We start from the raw sequence: 20341 nt of genomic DNA, 5'->3' as shown, positions 1-20341 counted from the left end.
TAGATTTTAAAAAGTTTTTTGTACAAATTCTATACTTTTTAAATATAGCTAGATTAAATTGATCTAATCTAGATATAATGGTGGAAATAAAAATAAAAAATTATATTCATATATAAAAAATATCATAAAAATATTGTGATAGTGATATTGTTGTAAATATAAATCATGTTTATGGGTGTTTTGTTTAAAGTGAAAGATCACTATTTATTCACCCAAAAAAAAAAAAAGAAAGATCACTATTAAGCTATATCATTATATTTGAAAATTCTATATAAAATTTATATTTGTATATCATCACTCAATAAAAATATATTTAGGTAGAATTTAATAATGAAAAATTGTAGATTGTAGTCATGATGATAGAAAAAAGCAATGGTAGAAAAAAAGGCATGATGGTAATTTAAAAAATTTGGCATCAACAATCTAGGGGGCAATTTGTAATGAGATTACAAACCTCATGGTGGGGAATGTAATTTTTCAAATGTGAGGAGAGAGTCTGTATTAAACAGAAAATCTCAGGGGGTGTCAGCGTAATTTACCCTTTTACTATCAATTTTTTCACATTGTGTCAATTTGGTTTAATTGATAACATCATTTTAGAAATTGAACTAAAATCAATAAGCAAAATAATAATTCACTCTCCTCAAAGAGATTGGGAGATTGAAATCCAATTTGAAATGACGAGTTCCTTTTTTGATAAACCATTTTGCCCTTAATTTCTTAGTAAATGTTAGGGGTGAAAGAACAACCGCCAAAACCGAACCGACCGACCGCACCGAACCGAACCGCAGGTTTACGGTCTGTTTATTTCTCTCTAATTCGGTCGGTCGGTATGATTTTTCAGATTTTTCGGTTTTCGGTTTCGATCCACGTTTTGATTAAATTTACACCGAACCGCACTGAACTGCACCGAAATAAACTCTCATCTTAGCTGTCCACGTGTTTTAATCCTAGAGTTCACACAATATAACATCATCTCTCTCATCTCTTAGCCTTCCCACAATGAAAAGTTGAAAAAACCCTTTGTCTTCCCCAGGTAAACAAGCAATCTCTATCATCTCTCTCTACTGATTCATCTTCTCTCTCTCTCTTACTGATTCAGTAATTGGGTTTCTCTCAATCCCACTTCCCTCTTCCATATTTTTACTCCATGCTTCCAAATCTGCACCACCATTTGTTGCCGAATAAAAAACTCGCCGACTTGAATCTGCATTGCCATTCATTCCATGCTTCTACGATTCATATTTTTGCTTCCTTCATCTTCTTTCTTCCTCTTTGCTATTTGATTTTTCATGGTGCATTCTCTCATACTGTATTTTATATATATAATCTTTTCTAGATCATTGTATATATTTGTCAAATCTTTCCTAAATCCCAAAACCGTAACAACCGCACCGAACCGTATAGACCAGTTTGGTGCGGTTTATATGTGTATCTCGGTCTGTTCGGTTCACATAATTACAAAATCGAATAAATCGGTTCGGCCCAAAAACTGGGAAAAAACCGACCGAACCGCACCGATTTCACCCCTAGTAAATGTCATCAATTGAACTAAATTACAAAATGTAAAAATTAAAGGAAAAATTAATACAACTATAATTATAGGGACCAAATTAATAAAAGAGACAAATTATAGAGATCACAAATATAATTTGTCCTAAAAAGTATTATGCATATTTGGTATTTTGTGAAAATTTGAGAAGTTTCTTCATTCCTACAACGACTGCCTCATTTGAAAGTTGATTAGCCATTTATCCCTCTTTCTTTCTACAATTCATAAAATTTTGAACAATGTTACCCTTCAAAATTTTAATTCCATATAATTGTCACCAAGTGCTATTTAATTGTTGTTTGCTATAAATAAATAAAGGAGTGTTTTGGTGAATACATTTGGACATACCTTTGATTATAAGCATCTTCTTCACTTGGAGCCTTGGGACCAAGGGATAATATCTATTTGGAAAGGACTTAACACAATTCTATGCAATGCAAACCAAGATCTTGCTAAGATTTGTATTTGAAAAATCTAAAAATTCCCGAGATATTGATTTGTGATTATGTATCAAATTTAACCAGTAAATAACGATCCTAATCAAACAATAAAAGACGAATTGACACAACGATTTAACATGGAAAAATCACAATTGAAGTGCCTCCATTTGTGATAAAAAAAACTATGGGCCAAAGCCACAAAACAAACTACTAAGAAGATAAAAAGGAATTACAAAATGTACTCTCAATTACGTAGTAAATCCATGCCTAAATTGAACCGAACCCAATATGTCTTTTCCACCACCATCTTCACCTCAGAATTGTCTTGTCCAACGTTGAATTCATAACACTGATGTCGAATCCATAACGCTGAGCCACTTCGGAATTCACCAAACCTTCAGACCCAAATTCTACGGAATCCACTGAAGAATAACTCTTTCTTTTGTGAATAGAACAAAATAAACAAAACCCTTTGATATAATCCATTCAATTCATAATATAAACTCTCACAGATATCAAAGGAAAATAAGCAAAAAAGCTCCAGATAAAAACTGTAATACTCAAGAAAAAGATCTGGAAGCCGTACTCTAAATTCTGACTAAAACGTAGTTTTATAGCAAATAGGGTTGCGACGGTCGCTCGATCGCAGGAGATCTGTCGCTCGAGTGATGAGATTGATATGCGTGTATTCCTTAAGTGTCTTCGCTCAAGCGATGAAAAGTTCGCTTGAGCCACTACAACAAAAAAAGCCTTTGGTAACAGGTTGATTTTGTCTCCAAACATCAAATTTTCGTCACTAAAGTGATCTGCGACGAAAAAAATTTGTCACTATGTTCGTGACCTATACGTCGTCGCTGAAAGTACCTGGTAACGAAAAACAGTTTCGTCGCCTATTTTTTTGTTTTTGGCTTCGTCCTCTATAACATCAATTTCGTTGCCAAAACTAAATAATATTTTATTTTAATTATTTTTCGCGATGAAATATTTCGTCACCAAATAGATTTTAGTGACGAAAGTTTTCCTCGCCAATGACATGGATTAAGGTGACAAAAAAATTCATCAATAAAATGAGCAGAAAAGAAAATTCTTCAATGACAAAAACATTTGGTCACCAAATATTTTAATTTAGCGACGAAATATTCAGCAAATGTGACAAAATTATTTGTTTCATATTATATCATTAGTGACAAAATTATTCGTCATGTTTGTTGAAAACTAATAGCGACATTTTTTATTTCGTCACTAATAAAAATTAAAAAATTTGAAAATGGGGGTACTATTTTATTCCGAAATTTTTTCTTTTCACTAACAATTTCCTGCGCATTTCAATAACCTGTTCAATAAAATATCTATTACAAATCAATATAAAAATCTGTTCATTTTCATAAACATCACAATCGAATTTCAGCACTATCCACAAAAATATAATATGAACTGCATGCGGATTATAAACATGTCTCCTAATATCCACAAACAACGTCTACTAATATCCACAAAAATAACATATCAACCGCATGCGGATTACCAAACACATCTCCTAATATCCAACAACAAAACATGTCTACTAATATCAACAAAAATAAAATATCAAGGGCGGATTACCCAACATGCCATATAATACCAACAAAAATATCAAGGGTGGATCACCCAACATGCCCTATAATACCAACAAAAATATAAAATTTACAACGCAACCAAAATACATGTAAGGTAATATGAACAAAAACACAAAATGAGCTACCATCTGCCCTCCAAATTACCAAACATGTCCATATCACATCTCGAATCTGCAAAAAAATGAAACACAAAAAAGAAAAAAACAAAAAAAAAATGCAAATTAGACAATTATTATCATATCTATAAAAATATATAATTTAACATGCATTTTTCGAATTAGTTTTCAAATCGGGAGTCTGGTGCAAGTTCCGTAAGTTTTCATAACTTACATTGGTCCCTCCCGATGTGTTTGAGGTGTTCCCCGGGCCGTCCTGTGGCTGTTGCACAATTTTGGCCCCCGAAGGTCTATTTTCAAGCTTAAATGTGAAAAAGTGCAATTTTGGACACAGTTTTCAAACCGAGAGTCCCGTGCTAATTCCGTAAGTTTTCACAACTCACATTGGTCCCTCCCGAGGTGTTTGAGGTGTTTCCCGGGCCGTCTCGTGGCTATTGCACGATTTTGGCCTCCAATGGCCTATTTTCAAGCTTAAGTGTGAAAAAGTACATTTTTGGACTTAGTTTTCAAACCGCGAGTCCCGTGCTAGTTCCATAAGTTTCCACAACTCACATTGGTCCCTCCCAAGATGTTTGAGGTGTTTCCCGAGCCGTCTCGTGGCTGTTGCATGATTTTGGCCTCAGATGGCCTATTTTGAAGCTTAAGTGTGAAAAAGTGCATTTTTGGACTTAGTTTTCAAACCGGGAGTCCCGTGCTAGTTCCGTAAGTTTACAAAACTCACATTGGTCCCTCCCGAGGTGTATCAGGTGTTCCCTGGGCCGTCTTGTGGTTGTAGCACGATTTTTCCCTCCGATGGCCTATTTTCAAGCTTAAGTGTGAAAAAGTACATTTTTGAACTTAGTTTTCAAACCGGGAGTCTCGTGCTAGTACTGTAAGTTTCCACAACTCACATTGGTCCATCCGGAGGTGTTTAAGGGGTTTCCCGGTACGTCTCGTGCCTGTTACACGATTTTCGCCTCCCGTGGCCTATTTTTCAAGCTTAAGTGTGAGAAAATGCATTTTTGGACTTAGTTTTCAAACCGGGAGTCCCGTGCTAGTTCCGTAAGTTTTCACAACTTACTTTGCTCCCTCCCGAGGTGTTTGAGGTATTACCTGAGCCGTCTCACGGCTGTTACACGATTTTGGACTCCGACGGCCTATTTTGAAGCTTTAGTGTGAAAAAGTGTATTTTTTTACTTAATTTTCAAACCGGGAGTCTCGTGCTAGTTCCATAAGTTTTCACAACTCACATTGGTCCCTCTTGAGGTGTTTGAGGCATTTCTCGAGCCGTCTCGTGGCTATTGCACGATTTTGGCCTCCGATGGCCGATTTTCAAGCTTAAGTATGAAAAAGTGCATTTTTGGACTAAGTTTTCAAATCGGGAGCCCCGTGCTAGTTTTGTAAGTTTTCAAAACTCACATTGGTCCCTTTCGAGGTGTTTGAGGTGTTCCCCGGGCCGACTCGTGGCTGTAGCACGATTTTGGCCTCCGATGGCCTATTTTGAAGCTTAAGTGTGAAAAAGTTCATTTTTTGACTTAGTTTCCAAACCGGGAGTCTCGTGCTAGTTCCGTAAGTTTCCACAACTACATTGGTCCCTCCCGAGGTCTTTGAGGTATTTCCTGGGCCGTCTCGTGGCTGCTGCAGCATTTTAGCCTCCGATGGCCTATTTTGAAGCTTAAGTTTGAAAAAGTTCATTTTTCGACTTAGCTTTCAAACTGAAACTCCCGTGCTAGTTCGGTAAGTTTCCACAACTCACATTGGTCCCTCCCGAGGTGTTTGATGTGTTCCCCGGGCCGTCTCATGGCTGTTGCATGATTTTGGCCTCCGATGGCTTATTTTCAAGCTTAAGTGTGAAAAAGTGCATTCTTGGACTTAGTTTTCAAACCGGGAGTCCCATGCTAGTTCCGTAAGTTTCCACAACTCACATTGGTCCTTCCGGAGGTGTTTGAAGTGTTTTCCCGGCCGTCTCATAGCTGTTGCACGATTTTGGCCTCCAATGACGTATTTTTAAGCTTAAGTTTGAAAAAGTTTATTTTTTGAGTTAATTTTCAAATCGGGAGTCTGGTGCAAGTTCCGTAAGTTTTCATAACTTACATTGGTCCCTCCCGATGTGTTTGAGGTGTTCCCCGGGCCGTCCTGTGGCTGTTGCACAATTTTGGCCCCCGAAGGTCTATTTTCAAGCTTAAATGTGAAAAAGTGCAATTTTGGACACAGTTTTCAAACCGAGAGTCCCGTGCTAATTCCGTAAGTTTTCGCAACTCACATTGGTCCCTCCCGAGGTGTTTGAGGTGTTTCCCGGGCCGTCTCGTGGCTATTGCACGATTTTGGCCTCCAATGGCCTATTTTCAAGCTTAAGTGTGAAAAAGTACATTTTTGGACTTAGTTTTCAAACCGGGAGTCCCGTGCTAGTTTCGTAAGTTTCCATGACTCACATTGGTCTCTCCCGAGGTGTTTGAGGTGTTTCCCAGGCTGTCTCGTGGCTGTTGCACGATTTTGGCCTCCGATGGCCTATTTTGAAGCTTAAGTGTGAAAAAGTACATTTTTGGACTTAGTTTTCAAACCGGGAGTCTTGTGCTAGTTTCGTAAGTTTTCACAACTCACATTGGTCCATCCCGAGGTGTTTGAGGTGTTTTCTGGGGCGTCTCGTGGCTGTTGCACGATTTTAGCCCCCCCGAAGGCCTATTTTCAAGCTTTAAGTGTGAAAAAGTGCATTTTTGAACTTAGATTTCAAACCGGGAGTCCCGTGCTAGTTCCGTAAGTTTTCATAACTCACATTGGTCCCTCCCGAGGTGTTTGAGGTGTTTCTCAGGCCGTCTCGTGGCTGTTGCACGATTTTGGACCCCCGAAGGCCTATTTTCAAGCTGAAATTTGAAAAAGTGCATTTTTAGACTTAGTTTTCAAACCAGGAGTCCCGTGCTAGTTCCGTAAGTTTTCAAAACTTACTTTGGTCCCTCCTGAGGTGTTTATGGTGTTACCCGGGCCGTCTCGTGGCTGTTACACGATTTTGGCCTCCGGTGCCCTATTTTTCAAGCTTAAGTGTGAAAAAATGCATTTTTGAACTTAGTTTTCAAACCGGGAGTCCCTTGCTAGTTCCGTAAGTTTCCACAACTCACATTGGTCCCTCCCGAGGTGTTTGAGGTGTTTCCCGGGCCATCTCGTGGCTGTTGCACAATTTTGGCTTCTGATGGCCTATTTTTAAGCCTAAGTTTGAAAAAGTTCATTTTTTGACTAAGTTTTCAAACCGAGAGTCCCGTTCTAGTTTCGTAAGTTTCCATAAGTCACATTGGTCCCTCCTGAGGAGTTTGAGGTGTTCCCCGGGCCGTCTCGTGGTTGTTGCACAATTTTAGCCTCCGATGGCTAGTTTTGAAGCTTAATTGTGAACAAGTACATTTTTGAACTTAGTTTTTAAACCGGGAGTCCCGTACTAGTTCCTTAAGTTTCCACAACTCACATTGGTCCCTCCCGAGGTTTTTGTGGTGTTTCTTGGGCCATCTCGTTGCTGTTGCACAATTTTGGCCTCCGATGGCTAATTTTGAAGCTTAAGTGTGAAAAAGTATATTTTTGGACTTAGTTTTCAAACCGGGAGTCCCGTGCTAGTTCTGTAAGTTTTCAAAACTCACATTGGTCTCTTCCGAGGTGTTTGAGGTGTTCCCCGGGCCGTCCGATGGCTGTAGCACAATTTTGGCCTCCGATGGCCTATTTTGAAGCTTAAGTGTGAAAAAGTGCATTTTTAGACTTTGTTTTCAAACCAGGAATCCCGTGCTAGTTCCGTAAATTTTCACAACTCACATTGGTCCCTTCGAAGGTGTTTGAGGTGTTTTCCGGGCCGTCTAGTGGCTGTTACACGATTTTGGCCTCTTATGGCCTATTTTCAAGCTTAAGTATGAAAAAGTGCATTTTTTAACTTAGTTTTCAAACCGGGAGTCCCGTGCTAGTTCCGTAAGTTTCCAAAACTCACATTGGTCCCTTCCGAGGTGTTTCAGGTGTTCCCTGAGCTGTCCCGTGGCTGAAGCACGATTTGGCCTCCGATGGCCTATTTTGAAGCTTAAGTGTGAAAAAGTATATTTTTGGACTTAGTTTTTAAACCGGGAGTCCCATGTTAGTTCTGTAAGTTTTCACAACTCACATTAGTCCCTCCCGAGGTGTTTGATGTACTTCCTGGGACGTCTCGTGGCTGTTGCACGATTTTGGCCCCCGATGGCCTATTTTGAAGCTTAAGTTTGAAAAAGTTAATTTTTCGACTTAGTTTTCAAACGGTGAGTGCGGTGCTAGTTCCGTAAGTTTTCACAACTCACTTTGGTCCCTCCCGATGTGTTTGAGGTGTTTTCCAGGCCGTCTCGTGGCTGTTGCACGATTTTGGCCTCCGATGGCCTATTTTCAAGCTTAAGTGTGAAAAAATGCATTTTTGTACTTAGTTTTCAAACCGGAATTCCTGTGCTAGTTTCGTAAGTTTGCACAACTCACAGTGGTCCTTCCCGACGTGTTTGAAGTGTTTCCCGGGCTGTCTCGTGGCTCTTGCACGATTTGGGCCTCCGATGACTGTTTTTAAGCTTAAGTTTGAAAATTTTCATTTTTCGACTTAGTTTTCAAACCGAGTGTCCCGTTCTAATTCCATAAGTTTTCACAACTCACATTGGTCTCTCCCGAGATTTTTGAGATAATCCCCGGGTCGTCTCGTGCCTGTTGCACGATTTTAGCCTCTGATGGCCTATTTTGAATCTTAAGTGTGAAAAAATGCATTTTTGGACTTATTTTTCAAACCGAGAGTCCCGTGCTAGTTAAGTAAGTTTCCACAAGTCACATTAGTCCCTCCCGAGGTGTTTGAGGTGTTTCCCGGGCTGTCTCGTGGCTGCTGCACGATTTTGGCCTTCGATTGCCTATTTTGAAGCTTGAGCGTGAAAAAGTGTATTTTTGGACTTATTTTTCAAACCAAGAGTCCCGTGCAAGTTCCATAAATTTTCACAACTCACATTAGTCCCTTTCGAGGTGTTTGAGGTGTTTCCCCGGCCGTCTCGTGGCTGTTGCACGATTTTGGCCCCCCGAAGGCCTATTTTCAAGCCTAAGTGTGAAAAAGTGCATTTTGGGACTTAGTTTTCAAACCGGGAGTCTCTTGCTAGTTCCGTAAATTTTCACAACTCACATTGGACCCTTCTGTGGTGTTTGAGGTGTTTCTCGGGCCGTCTCGTGGCTGTTGCACGATTTTGGCCCCCCGAAGGCCTATTTTCGAGCTTAAGTGTGAAAAAGAGCATTTTTGGACTTAGTTTTCAAACCGGGAGTCCCGTGCAAGTTCGGTAAGTTTTCACAACTTACTTTGGTCCCTCCCGAGGTGTTTATGCTGTTACCCAGGCCGTCTCGTGGCTGTTACACGATTTTGGCCTCCATTGGCCTATTTTTCAAGCTTAAGTGTGAAAAAGTGCATTTTTGAATTTAGTTTTCAAACCGAGAGTCCCGTGCTAGTTCCGTAAGTTTTCAAAACTCACATTGGTCCATCTCGAGGTGTTTAAGGTGTTTCCCTGGCCGTCTCGTGGCTGTTGCACGATTTTGGCCTCCGCTGACCTATTTTTAAGCTTAAGTTTGAAAAAGTTCATTTTTCGACTTAGTTTTCAAATCGAGAGTCTCGTTCTAGTTTTTTAAGTTTCCACAACTCACATTGGTCCCTCCCGAGGTGTTTGAGGTGTTACCCGGGCCGACTCGTGGTTGTTGTACGATTTTAGCCTCCGATGGCCTATTTTGAAACTTAAGTGTGAACAAGTGCATTTTTAGACTTAGTTTTTAAACCGGGAGTCCCGTGCTAGTTCCGTAAGTTTTCACAACTCACATTGGTACCTCTCGAGGTGTTTGTGGTGTTTTCCGGGCCGTCTCATGGCTGTTGCACAATTTTGGCCTCCGATGGCCAATTTTGAAGCTTAAATGTGAAAAAGTGCAATTTTGGACTTAGTTTTCAAACCAGGAGTCCCGTGCTAGTTCCGTAAGTTTTCAAAACTCACATTGGTCCCTTCTGAGGTGTTTGAGGTGTTCCCCGGGCCGTCCGATGGCTGTAGCACAATTTTGGCCTCCGATGGCCTATTTTGAAGCTTAAGTGTGAAAAAGTGCATTTTTAGACTTTGTTTTCAAACCAGGAATCCCGTGCTAGTTCCGTAAATTTTCACAACTCACATTGGTTCCTCCTGAGGTGTTTGAGGTATTTTCTAGGGCGTCTAGAGGCTGTTGCACGATTTTGACCTCCGATGGCCTATTTTCAAGCTTAAGTATGAAAAAGTGCATTTTTGGACTTAGTTTTCAAACTGGGAGTCCCGTGCCAGTTCCGTAAGTTTTCACAAGTCACATTGGTCCCTTCCAAGGTGTTTGAGGTGTTCCCCGGGCCGTCTCATGGCTGTAGCACGATTTTGGCCTCCGATGGCCTATTTTGAGGCTTAAGTGTGAAAAAGTGTATTTTTGGACTTAGTTTTCCAACCGAGATTCTCGTGCTAGTTCCGTAAGTTTCCATAACTCACATTGGTCCTTCCCCGAGGTGTTTGAAGTGTTTCCTAGGCCGTCTCATGGCTGTTGCACGATTTTGGCCTCCAATGACTTATTTTTAAGCTTAAGTTTGAAAAAGTTCATTTTTCGACTTAGTTTTCAAACCGAGAGTCCCGTTCTAGTTCCATATGTTTCCATAACACACATTGGTCCCTACCGAGGTGTTTGAAGTATTCCCCGGGCCGTCTCGTGGCTGTTGCACGATTTTAGCCTTCGATGGCCAATTTTGAAGCTTAAATGTGAAAAAGTCCATTTTTGGACTTAGTCTTCAAATTGAGAGTCCCGTGCTAGTTATATAAGCTTCCACAACTCACATTGGTCCCTCCTGAGGTGTTTGTGGTGTTTCCCGGGTCGTCTCGTGGCTGTTGCACGATTTTGGCCTCCGATGGCCTATTTTGAAGCTTAAGTGTGAAAATGTTCATTTTTGGATTTAGTTTTCAAACCGGGTGTCCCGTGCTAGTTTCGTAAGTTTCCACAACTCACATTGGTCCCTCCTGAGGTGTTAAAGTGTTTCTCGGGCCATCTCGTGGCTGTTGCACGATTTTGGCCCCTGTAGAAGGCCAATTTTTAAGCTTAACTGTGAAAAAGTGCATTTTTGAACTTAGTTTTCAAACCGGCACTCCCGTGCTAGTTTGGTAAGTTTTCACAACTCACATTGGTCCCTCCTGAGGTGTTTGAGGTGTTTCTCGGACCGTCTCGTGGCTGTTCCATGATTTTGGACCCCCGAATGCCTATTTTCAAGCTTAAGTGTGAAAAAATGTATTTTTAGACTTAGTTTTCAAACCAGGAGTCCCGTGCTAGTTCCGTAAGTTTTCAAAACTTACTTTGGTCCCTCCTGAGGTATTTGTGCAGTTATCCAGGCCGTCTCATGGCTGTTACACGATTTTGGCCTCCGGTGGCCTATTTTTGAAGCTTAAGTGTGAAAAAATGCATTTTTGAACTTAGTTTTGAAACCGGGAGTCCCGTGCTAGTTCCGTATGTTTCCACAACTCACATTGGTCCCTCCCGGGGTGTTTGAGGTGTTTCCCTGGCCGTCTCGTGGCTGTTGCACAATTTTGGCCTCCGATGGCCTATTTTTAAGCTTAAGTTTAAAAAAGTTCATTTTTCGACTTAGTTATCAAACCGAGAGTCCCGTTCTAGTTTCGTAAGTTTTCACAACTCACATTGGTCTCTCCCCAGGTGTTTGAGGTGTTCCCTGGGCCGTCTCATGGCTATTGCATGATTTTAGCCTCTGATGGCCTGTTTTGAAGCTTAAGTGTGAACAAGTGCATTTTTGGACTTAGTTTTCAAATCGGGAGTCCCGTGCTAGTTCTGTAAGTTTTCACAACTCACATTGGTCCGTCCCGAGGTGTTTGTGGTGTTTCCCGGGCCGTCTCGTGATTGTTGCACGATTTTGGCCTCTGATGGCCAATTTTGAAGCTTAAGTGTGAAAAAGTGCATTTTTAGACTTAGTTTTCAAACCGGGAGTCCTGTGCTAGTTCCGTAAGTTTTCAAAACTCGCATTGGTCCCTTCCGAGGTGTTTGAGGTGTTCCCCAAGCCGTCCCGCGGCTGTAGCACGATTTTGGCCTCCGATGGCCTATTTTGAAGCTTAAGTGTGAAAAAGTGCATTTTTAGACTTTGTTTTCAAACCGGGAGTCCCGTGCTAGTTCCGTAAATTTTCAAAACTCGCATTGGTCCCTTCCGAGGTGTTTGAGGTGTTTCCCGGGCCGCCTCATGGCTGTTCCACGATTTTGGCTTCCGATGGCCTATTTTCAAGCTTAAGTATGAAAAAGTCCATTTTTGGACTTAGTTTTCAAACCGAGAGTCCCATGCTAGTTCCGTAAGTTTTCAAAACTCACATTGGTCCCTTCCAAGGTGTTTGAGGTGTTCTCCGGGCCGTCCCGTGGCTATAGCACGATTTTGGCCTTCGATTGCCTATTTTGAAACTTAAGTGTGAAAAAATGCATTTTTGGACTTAGTTTTCAAACCAGGAGTCCCGTGCTAGTTCTGTAAGTTTTCACAACTCATATTGGTCCCTGTTGAGGTGTTTGAGGTATTTCATGGGCCATTTCGTGGCTGTTGCATGATTTTGGCATCCGATGGCCTATTTTGATGCTTAAGTTTGAAAAAGTTCATTTTTCGACTTAGTTTTTAAACTGAGAGTCCCGTGCTAGTTCTGTAAATTTCCACAACTCATTTTGGTCCTTCCCGAGGTGTTTGAGGTGTTTCCTGGGCCGTATCGTGGCTGTTGCAAGATTTTGGCGTCCGATGGCCTAGTTACAATCTTAAGTGTGGAAAAGTACATTTTTTGACTTAGTTTTCAAACTGGGTTCCCGTGCTAGTTCCGTAAGTTTCCATAACTCACAGTGGTCCTTCCCGAGATTTTTGAAGTGTTTCCCAAGACGTCTCGTGGCTGTTGCATAATTTTGGCCTCCGACGAGCTATTTTTAGGCTTAAGTTTGAAAAAGTTCATTTTTCGACTTAGTTTTCAAACCGAGAGTCCTGTTCTAGTTCCGTAAGTTTCCACAACTCACATTGGTCCCTCCCAAGGTGTTCCCTGGGCCGTCTCGTGGTTGTTGCATGATTTTAGCCTCCGATGGCCTATTTTGAAGCTTAAGTGTGAAAAAATGCATTTTGGACTTATTTTTCAAACCGAGAGTCCCGTGCTAGTTCCGTAAGTTTCCACAACTCACATTGGTCCTTCCCGAGGTGTTTGTGGTGTTTCCCGGGCCATCTCGTGGCTGTTGCACGATTTCGGCCTCTGATGGCCTATTTTGAAGCTTAAGCATGAAAAAGTGCATTTTTGGACTTAGTTTTCAAACCGGGAGTCCCGTGCAAGTTTTGTAAGTTTTCACAGCTCACATTGGTCCCTCCTGAGGTGTTTGAGGTGTTTCCTGGGCCGTCTTGTGGCTGTTGCATGATTTTGGCCCCCCGAAGTCCTATTTTGAAGCTTAAGTGTGAAAAAGTGCATTTTTGGACTTAGTTTTTGAATCGGGAGTCCCTTGCTAGTTTTGTAAGTTTTCACAACTCACATTGGTCCCTCCCGAGGTGTTTGAGGTGTTTCTCGGGCCGTCTTGTGGCTGTTTCATTATTTTGGCCCCCCGAAGGCCTATTTTCAAGCTTAAGTGTGAAAAAGTGCATTTTTGGACTTAGTTTTCAAACCGGGAGTCCTGTGCTAGTTCTGTAAGTTTCCACAACTCACATTGGTCCCTCCCGAGGTGTTTGAGGTGTTCCCTGGGCCGTCTCATGGCTGTTGCACGATTTTAGCCTCCGATGGCCTTTTTTGAATCTTAAGTGTGAACAAGTGCATTTTTGGACTTAGTTTTCAAACCGGGTTCCCATGCTCGTTCCGTAAGTTTCCATAACTCACAATGGTCCCTCCCGAGGTGTTTGAGGTGTTTCCCTAGCCGTCTCGTGGCTGTTGCACGATTTTGGCCTCCGATGGCCTATTTTTAAGCTTAAGTTTGAAAAAGTTCATTTTTCTACTTAGTTTTCAAACTGAAAGTCCCATTCTAGTTTCGTTAGTTTCGATAACTCACATTGGTCCCTCTCGAGGTGTTTGAGGTGTTCCTCGGGCCGTCTCGTAGCTGTTGCACGATTTTAGCCTCCGATGGCCTATTTTGAAGCTTAAGTGTGAACAAGTGCATTTTTGGACTTAGTTTTCAAACCGGGACTCCTGTGCTAGTTCCGTAAGTTTCCACAACTCACATTGGTCCCTCCCAAGGTGTTTGTGGTGTTTCTCGGGCCATCTCGTGGCTGTTGCACGATTTTGGCCTCCGATGGCCAATTTTGAAGCTTAAGTGTGAAAAAGTGCATTTTTTGCCTTAGTTTTGAAACCGGGAGTCCTATGCTAGTTCCGTAAGTTTTCAAAACTCACATTGGTCCCTTCCGAGGTGTTTGAGGTGTTCCCCGGGCCATCCCGTGCCTATAGCATGATTTTGGCCTCCGATGGCCTATTTTGAAGCTTAAGTGTGAAAAAGTGTATTTTTGGACTTAGTTTTCAAACCGGGAGTCTCGTGCTAGTTCTGTAAGTTTCCACAACTCACATTGGTCCCTCCCGAGGTGTTTGAGATATTTCCCGGGCCGTCTCGTGGTTGTTGCACGATTTCGGCCTCCGATAGCCTATTTTTTAAGCTGAAGTGTGAAAAAGTGCATTTTTGGACTTAGTTTTCAAACCGGGAGTCCCGTGCTAATTTCGTAAGTTTCCATAACTCATATTGGTCTCTCCCGAGGTGTTTGAGGTGTTTCCCGAGCCATCTCATGGCTGTTGCACGATTTTGGCCTCCGATGGCCTATTTTGAAGCTTAAGTGTGAAAAAGTACATTTTTGGACTTAGTTTTCGAACCGGGAGTCCCGTGCTAGTTCCATAAGTTTCCACAACTCATATTAGTCCCTCCTGAGGTGTTTGAGGTGTTTTCTGGGTCGGCTCGTGGCTGTTACACGATTTTGGCCCACTATGGTCTATTTTCAAGCCTAAGTGTTGGAAATTTGCATTTTTCTAAATAGTTTTAAACAAAGAGTCCCGTGTTAGTTCTGTAAGTTTACACAACTTACATCAGTCCATCCCGAGGTGTTTTCGTGCCTTCTCATGGCTGTTTCTCAATTTTAGAACTCGATGGCTTATTTTTCAAGCTTAAGTGTTAGAAAGCACAAAACACCACTTATCTCTGGTGTTCAATTTTGATTTTCAAATTTCATGTTTGGTTTGATTTTCAAATAGTACTGAAACATGAAAACACAATATAAAAGTAGAGGAGGGTAAATTCAACATATATACCTTATGTATGAACTTTTAAATTAATGAATTCTAAACTTACTTATTGTAATAATATTTGGAGAATTCAACCTGAAACATCATACCAAAAAAAAAAAAAAAAAGCAGCAAATAACTTTAACTCAATATAAAAAAAAAGCCTACAATAAAAAATCAAACATATCCACTATATGAGTGATTCCTGCTAAAGGAAAAAAATCCACTTATCATGGGAAAATGAAATCTCTTCAAACCTACTAATTAAATGCAACTCTTGGTTATTAGACTAGGTATAAAGACTACCCCACAAGAAGGTCCACTAACAAGTACTCATTACGTTGGAAGATATGATACAACCCAAACTTAAAAGGAAACCCACCACAAAAATATTGCCTCCCACACACCAAGGAACATCCAGTGTACCACTAGTAATGCTAACTGTAAGGCATTGCCAGGTATTTATTATCAATGCCACATCTAGTACAACTAGAAAATATTTACTATTTAGTAAATAAATACATGTTATCATGGGAAAATATGGCCATCAAAATACACTACATTCATTCAAGACCTGCAATGGAACATAAAAGAAAAAAAAATGAATAATCAGAAAATTTTCAGAGCCAGAAAAGCATACCAATCCAGCTATCTTTTTTATAACTGCTACTAGATTTGAATTTAATCCTTTCACCAGAGTCACAGTCAGCTGCTTCAGCATGGAAAGTTTCTTATCTTTATCATCCACTACAATAACATCTGCTCTAAGACCTTTTGAATACAAAGCATGAAGTTCATCTAGAGAATGAATAGAATCAAACAGTTCCTTGAGTCTTCTTTCCTGCACTATATCGAGTTTTATCAGACAATGATGGTATTTATTGGTATACTAGGCTGTCAAACAAAGACAAAAAAACCATTAATTTAAACTTAATCAGGTTTCAGAAATTTCTGGAAATTAACTACCAGATTAAAACATAGAATACTAAATTCACAAGCAACGAGATCTTAACACTTTCTCAGTAGTATATAACACATGAAACAACTATAAATCGTTTAAAAAAAAATCAATCACATTCTCCCAATTATCTTATGAAGGTCTATTTAACTGCTAATGCCAATTTCCCAACAATGATGTTTCAGAGCCTATAATCTACCTTTTGTGATCAAATCCCAAATGAACTGCTTTGTTTCTTAATCTACAAGGCTCCAAAGGATTAAACTAAATAAATAAAAAAGTTAGATTCTGGCTACTTTTTCTATTATCTTTGTATACTTTTACATTTTATCCATAAGCATAAACTACACAATAACAGCATCATCTTCATAATATTGCTCATGTATCATTTTAAAGTTGTTGCTTCCAATAGGAAAGAACTATGTTTAGAAATAGTTTACTTATTAATCATTTTTAGCCAAAGTAATGACATAAAAGGAAAAATTGCATAATAAATGGCTAAAACAGAACTGTCAAAATATTGAGCACAATGTATGTAGTGTCTCAGTCGAAGAGTCAAAATGTAAAAAACAATAGAAGGCATAGAATATAAAGAAGTTTGTATCGATATAAGAAGAGAACATTTTTTTTTTAAGGTTGATCTTTCTAGGGCTTTTCAGAATTAGGTATCTTAGTATCTTAAGACCAAAAAAAAAAAACTGAGCATAAATTTCTCCTTTCCCACTAGCTATGTGGCCAAGAGCAAGGAGTTTTTGTATTGAGTTGTGTCCAAAATTAAACCTATAATCAAGTTACTGCTAAGCATTTGATCAGTGTCTTACCTAGCAGTACTGAGCCAACAGCCAATGCTCAATTTTCATTTTCAAGCATTTAAAGAACTCTACAACTTCTAAAAAGCGGAGTGCATGCTTTAGCTAAACATTTATTTAGTGCACATGCGTAACAATTTTTTTTTCATTTTCCATATATATATATATATATATATTTGGATTCTTGAGACATTTGTTACACCATGCATAAATCAAAGAAACAGACCACTGGATGCCAAGTGCAAAACTAAGGGTCAATCTACTTACAATGAGATATTTACCAGCCATTTCAATTTTTTGGGTTCACAAAGGGTCCTAAACAGTTTTTAAAAGTCAAGTAATACACTACCATATTTTCCTTGTGCCTTTCTACTATTTAGTACAATAAATGTTATAGATTTTTAGAATCCCCAAGCATCATATTGCATAAAACTATGTGCAAGTTTAGGTACTAGGTGCACATGAGATGAGATAAAGGCAGCATCATCCAATATGAAAGAAAACCACTTACAGTTAGAGACTATTAGATTGCCCACATACATATATACTATGACATGCTGATCTACTTCTGTAGACTGCCCACATACATATACACTATGACATGCTGATCCATGATTACTAGTGATGTGCAAGTTTGATGGAATCAGCCACAGACAAGGCAAGAAACTTTAGCAAACTATACCTGCATTCAAAATTCAAATAATATATTCTTTTTTTGCTAATCACTTCTAATCTCCAAACATGCTCACTTGCACCAAAGATCCTAGCACAGAAAAGCAAAAACTATGTTCTACTAATTGCACATTTCAACAAAAATATATACTACTCACTGCACCTATAGAATAGAAACCATTGGGAATTGGTTTAGAAAGCGTTACAGTGACCCACAGAATCTGTGAAGCTCTGTGTGATGCCAAACCCTCAACCTTATGCTCTTGGCCTAGAGAAAGCGTTACAGTGCAATTATTTACCCCATAAATGACAATTGATCCTACGTGAAATTCCATCAATAAAATGTTTCCTTTTGGTTTTCTTGGCCTGGAGATCATACGGCCTGCAAATTTGGACATCATGCTTGTTATGACAAAAAATCAAATGTACTAATTCAAATAAATTTGAAATAAAGACCCAAAGGTAGTTTCTATACCAATTTACTCATGTAGAGAAATAATTTATGTCTCGCTATCATGTAGAGAGGTCAAAGTGTTTTTCTCTAGCAACCCAACCTCACCACCAACCACCATTTACCTTTATTTTCTTCTCTCATAACATTGTTTGTGATCATACTAATATTTTAATTGCTAAAAGATTTTTTTTAAAAAAATTAAATTAAAATGCTTCAATCAATTGGTGAGAATTTTCTTCAAGAACCATCGTGGAACTAAAACTGCCATTTACTAATAGCTTAGGCTTTTGGGAAAATTAGGAACTTAACACTAATATACCTGGACAAACAAGGAAAACCAAGGAAGAAGAAAAAAATTGCAACCAAATACAACAATTTGATGTACACCAAGGATATAATTGTAAAAATTATGAATAACTAATTTACATTGAAGCCAAAGGCAATGCCCATGCAATTTAATCAAAAGAATTGACTATTCATTGAAAACACTAGAATTAGGAAGAGCATAAGGTAATGAATCATTAAAGTTTTCACAAAATAAGAGCATCCCAACAAATATACCTGATGATTTATAATATTAGCAGATAGCCTTTGAATTTCACGCTCTTCATGATCTGCAAACAGTTTTGCCTTTGTTGCAGCAACAACAAAACCAGCTTTGGCAGCAGATCTCACCCTTTCAGCAGTTAATGGAGCAGCCTCACCATTCTGATTCCATTGGCCATGTACTTCTAAGTTATCTTCTGAAAATTTTAATTTACACGAACCGTTAGGGAAGATAAATTAGATCAACAAGCAAAATTAGCGTTCTACCTTTTTGTTGACTTGAGTTTGTATTTTCTCCATGAGAACTGCCTTCACTATTGCGCGTACTCTCCATATTCATCCTTCATAGGTCAAACAAGAAGCTTTTAAGTTTCTTTTCAACACACATCACATAAATACCACATTTCCAATCTAAAGCTTTGACAAAGTTTCTAATGAGCTATAGAAATTAAATGTTCCTCTATACTTCCAAATCATTATAAAAATTTTCTCACAGAAACTAGAAGCGTAAAACACTCTTGAATGATAGCTTAAGGATTTGCAAAACAATCAATTTACCATTTTCCTTTTGTCAATTTACAATCAATTTACCATTTGCTTCAAGAACAATCAATTTACCATTTTCCTTTTGTCAATTTACCATCATAACAGCCATTTGAAAAGACATGGGTATTTCAAATTTCAATTGAATTTTGTTTAATTGTGGAGTCTCATTAACAAAGATGTAGTGGTGCATTGGCAATGAAAAGACATGGGTAGTGTCTACATGGATAAAACCCCAAATTCAAAGAAAGAGAAATCAAAGAAAAGAGGGAATAAAACCCCAAATTCAAACCTTGATAAGGTAGTGTCTACATGGGTAAAACCCCAAATTCAAAGAAAGAGAAATTAAAGAAAAGAGGGAATAAAACCCCAAATTCAAACCTTGATAAACAATCAAATCATTATAGACAATCAAACCATTATCTATTTTAAACCCAGATAAACAATCAAACCATTATACACTTGAAGCATAGAGAGAAAGACACAGAGGGAGAGAGGTACCGGAGGGGGTTCGAAGAAGTTGATGATGATGACGGTGGCTGTGGTGGTGGTGAAGCCAATCGAAGCACAGTAGAAGGGTTGCGACTTGAAGCCACTAAGGAGCCAACTTGGTGAGCTAATCGAAGCATGGTTTCGCCAAAACACTGAATCGGGAATGAAATCTTACCTTGCGAGCAGCGAGTTAGAGGGTTACGACCTGAAGCAGAGAGGGGGAGAGGGAGAGAAAAAGTGCGAAAGAGAAGAATTGGGAAGACAAAACAGCGTCGTTTTGTCTCTTAAATTATAGGTGACAATATTATATTTGTCTCTAAAAAAGTTTACAATGGTGACAAGACTTTTTGTTTCTAATATGGCACCCAAATTTTCCGCCAAAATTTCCAAGAGCGGGAATTTTTTTTGTGACGAAAAATAAAATTTAGAGATGAAAAAAAATTTCGTCACCTATTATTTTATTTATTTTAAGCATTTGGTGACGAAATTTTATTTTTGTCTCTAAAAATAGTACAATTGGAGACGAAATCTTATTTTCATCACTAAAACATGTATATTTGGAGACGAAATATTTTTTCGTCATGCGTTTTCGTCACCATAGGCCTTTTTTGTTGTAGTGAGCGTAAAATCTCAACTCTCAGTACTTTTGTAGGTGAGTGAAACTTTTGAAAGGATTGCATCTTCGCTCAAGCGCACAATCAACCGCTCGAGCAGTCAAACAACTTTGACTACAATTTCGCTCAAGCGCACAATCAACCGCTCGAGTAGTCAAACAACTTTGACTACAATTTCGCTCAAGCACACAATCGGCCACTCGATCCCCAACATAGTCAGCGAAATGGCAAACATGAAAGAATTAACATAACGACTTCCTCTGGAAGGCACAATTCGGGTTGGATTCGCATCTAAAAACTC

General features: G+C 39.3%; 1 protein-coding gene across 2 annotated transcripts; it reads right to left on the bottom strand.

Annotated features, from left to right (window-relative positions):
- Window positions 1–3357: 3357 nt before the first annotated feature.
- LOC114275179 (uncharacterized) lies at window positions 3358–19705 on the bottom strand. 2 transcript variants are annotated; one of them, XM_082866492.1, is made up of 6 exons: window positions 19436–19705; window positions 18659–18732; window positions 18407–18588; window positions 15593–15793; window positions 15020–15048; window positions 3358–3779 (listed from the first exon to the last, which is right to left on the bottom strand). In XM_082866492.1, the coding sequence occupies exons 1-6, from the start codon at window positions 19561–19563 to the stop codon at window positions 3767–3769; spliced, it is 627 nt and encodes a 208-aa protein (XP_082722618.1). In that variant the 5' UTR covers window positions 19564–19705; the 3' UTR covers window positions 3358–3766. The 2 variants fall into 2 exon arrangements, with proteins under 2 accessions (XP_082722618.1, XP_082722617.1); XM_082866491.1 differs by lacking the exon at window positions 15020–15048 and having other exon boundaries at window positions 19436–19703.
- Between the last annotated feature and the right edge of the window lie 636 nt (window positions 19706–20341).

This window comes from Camellia sinensis, chromosome 4 (assembly GCF_055761805.1).
Source record: "Camellia sinensis isolate YWXY chromosome 4, ASM5576180v1, whole genome shotgun sequence".
Classification (NCBI taxonomy): domain Eukaryota; kingdom Viridiplantae; phylum Streptophyta; class Magnoliopsida; order Ericales; family Theaceae; genus Camellia; species Camellia sinensis.
Note: the sequence above shows the minus strand (reverse complement) of the source record. Positions and strands in the feature narration are given on the sequence as shown.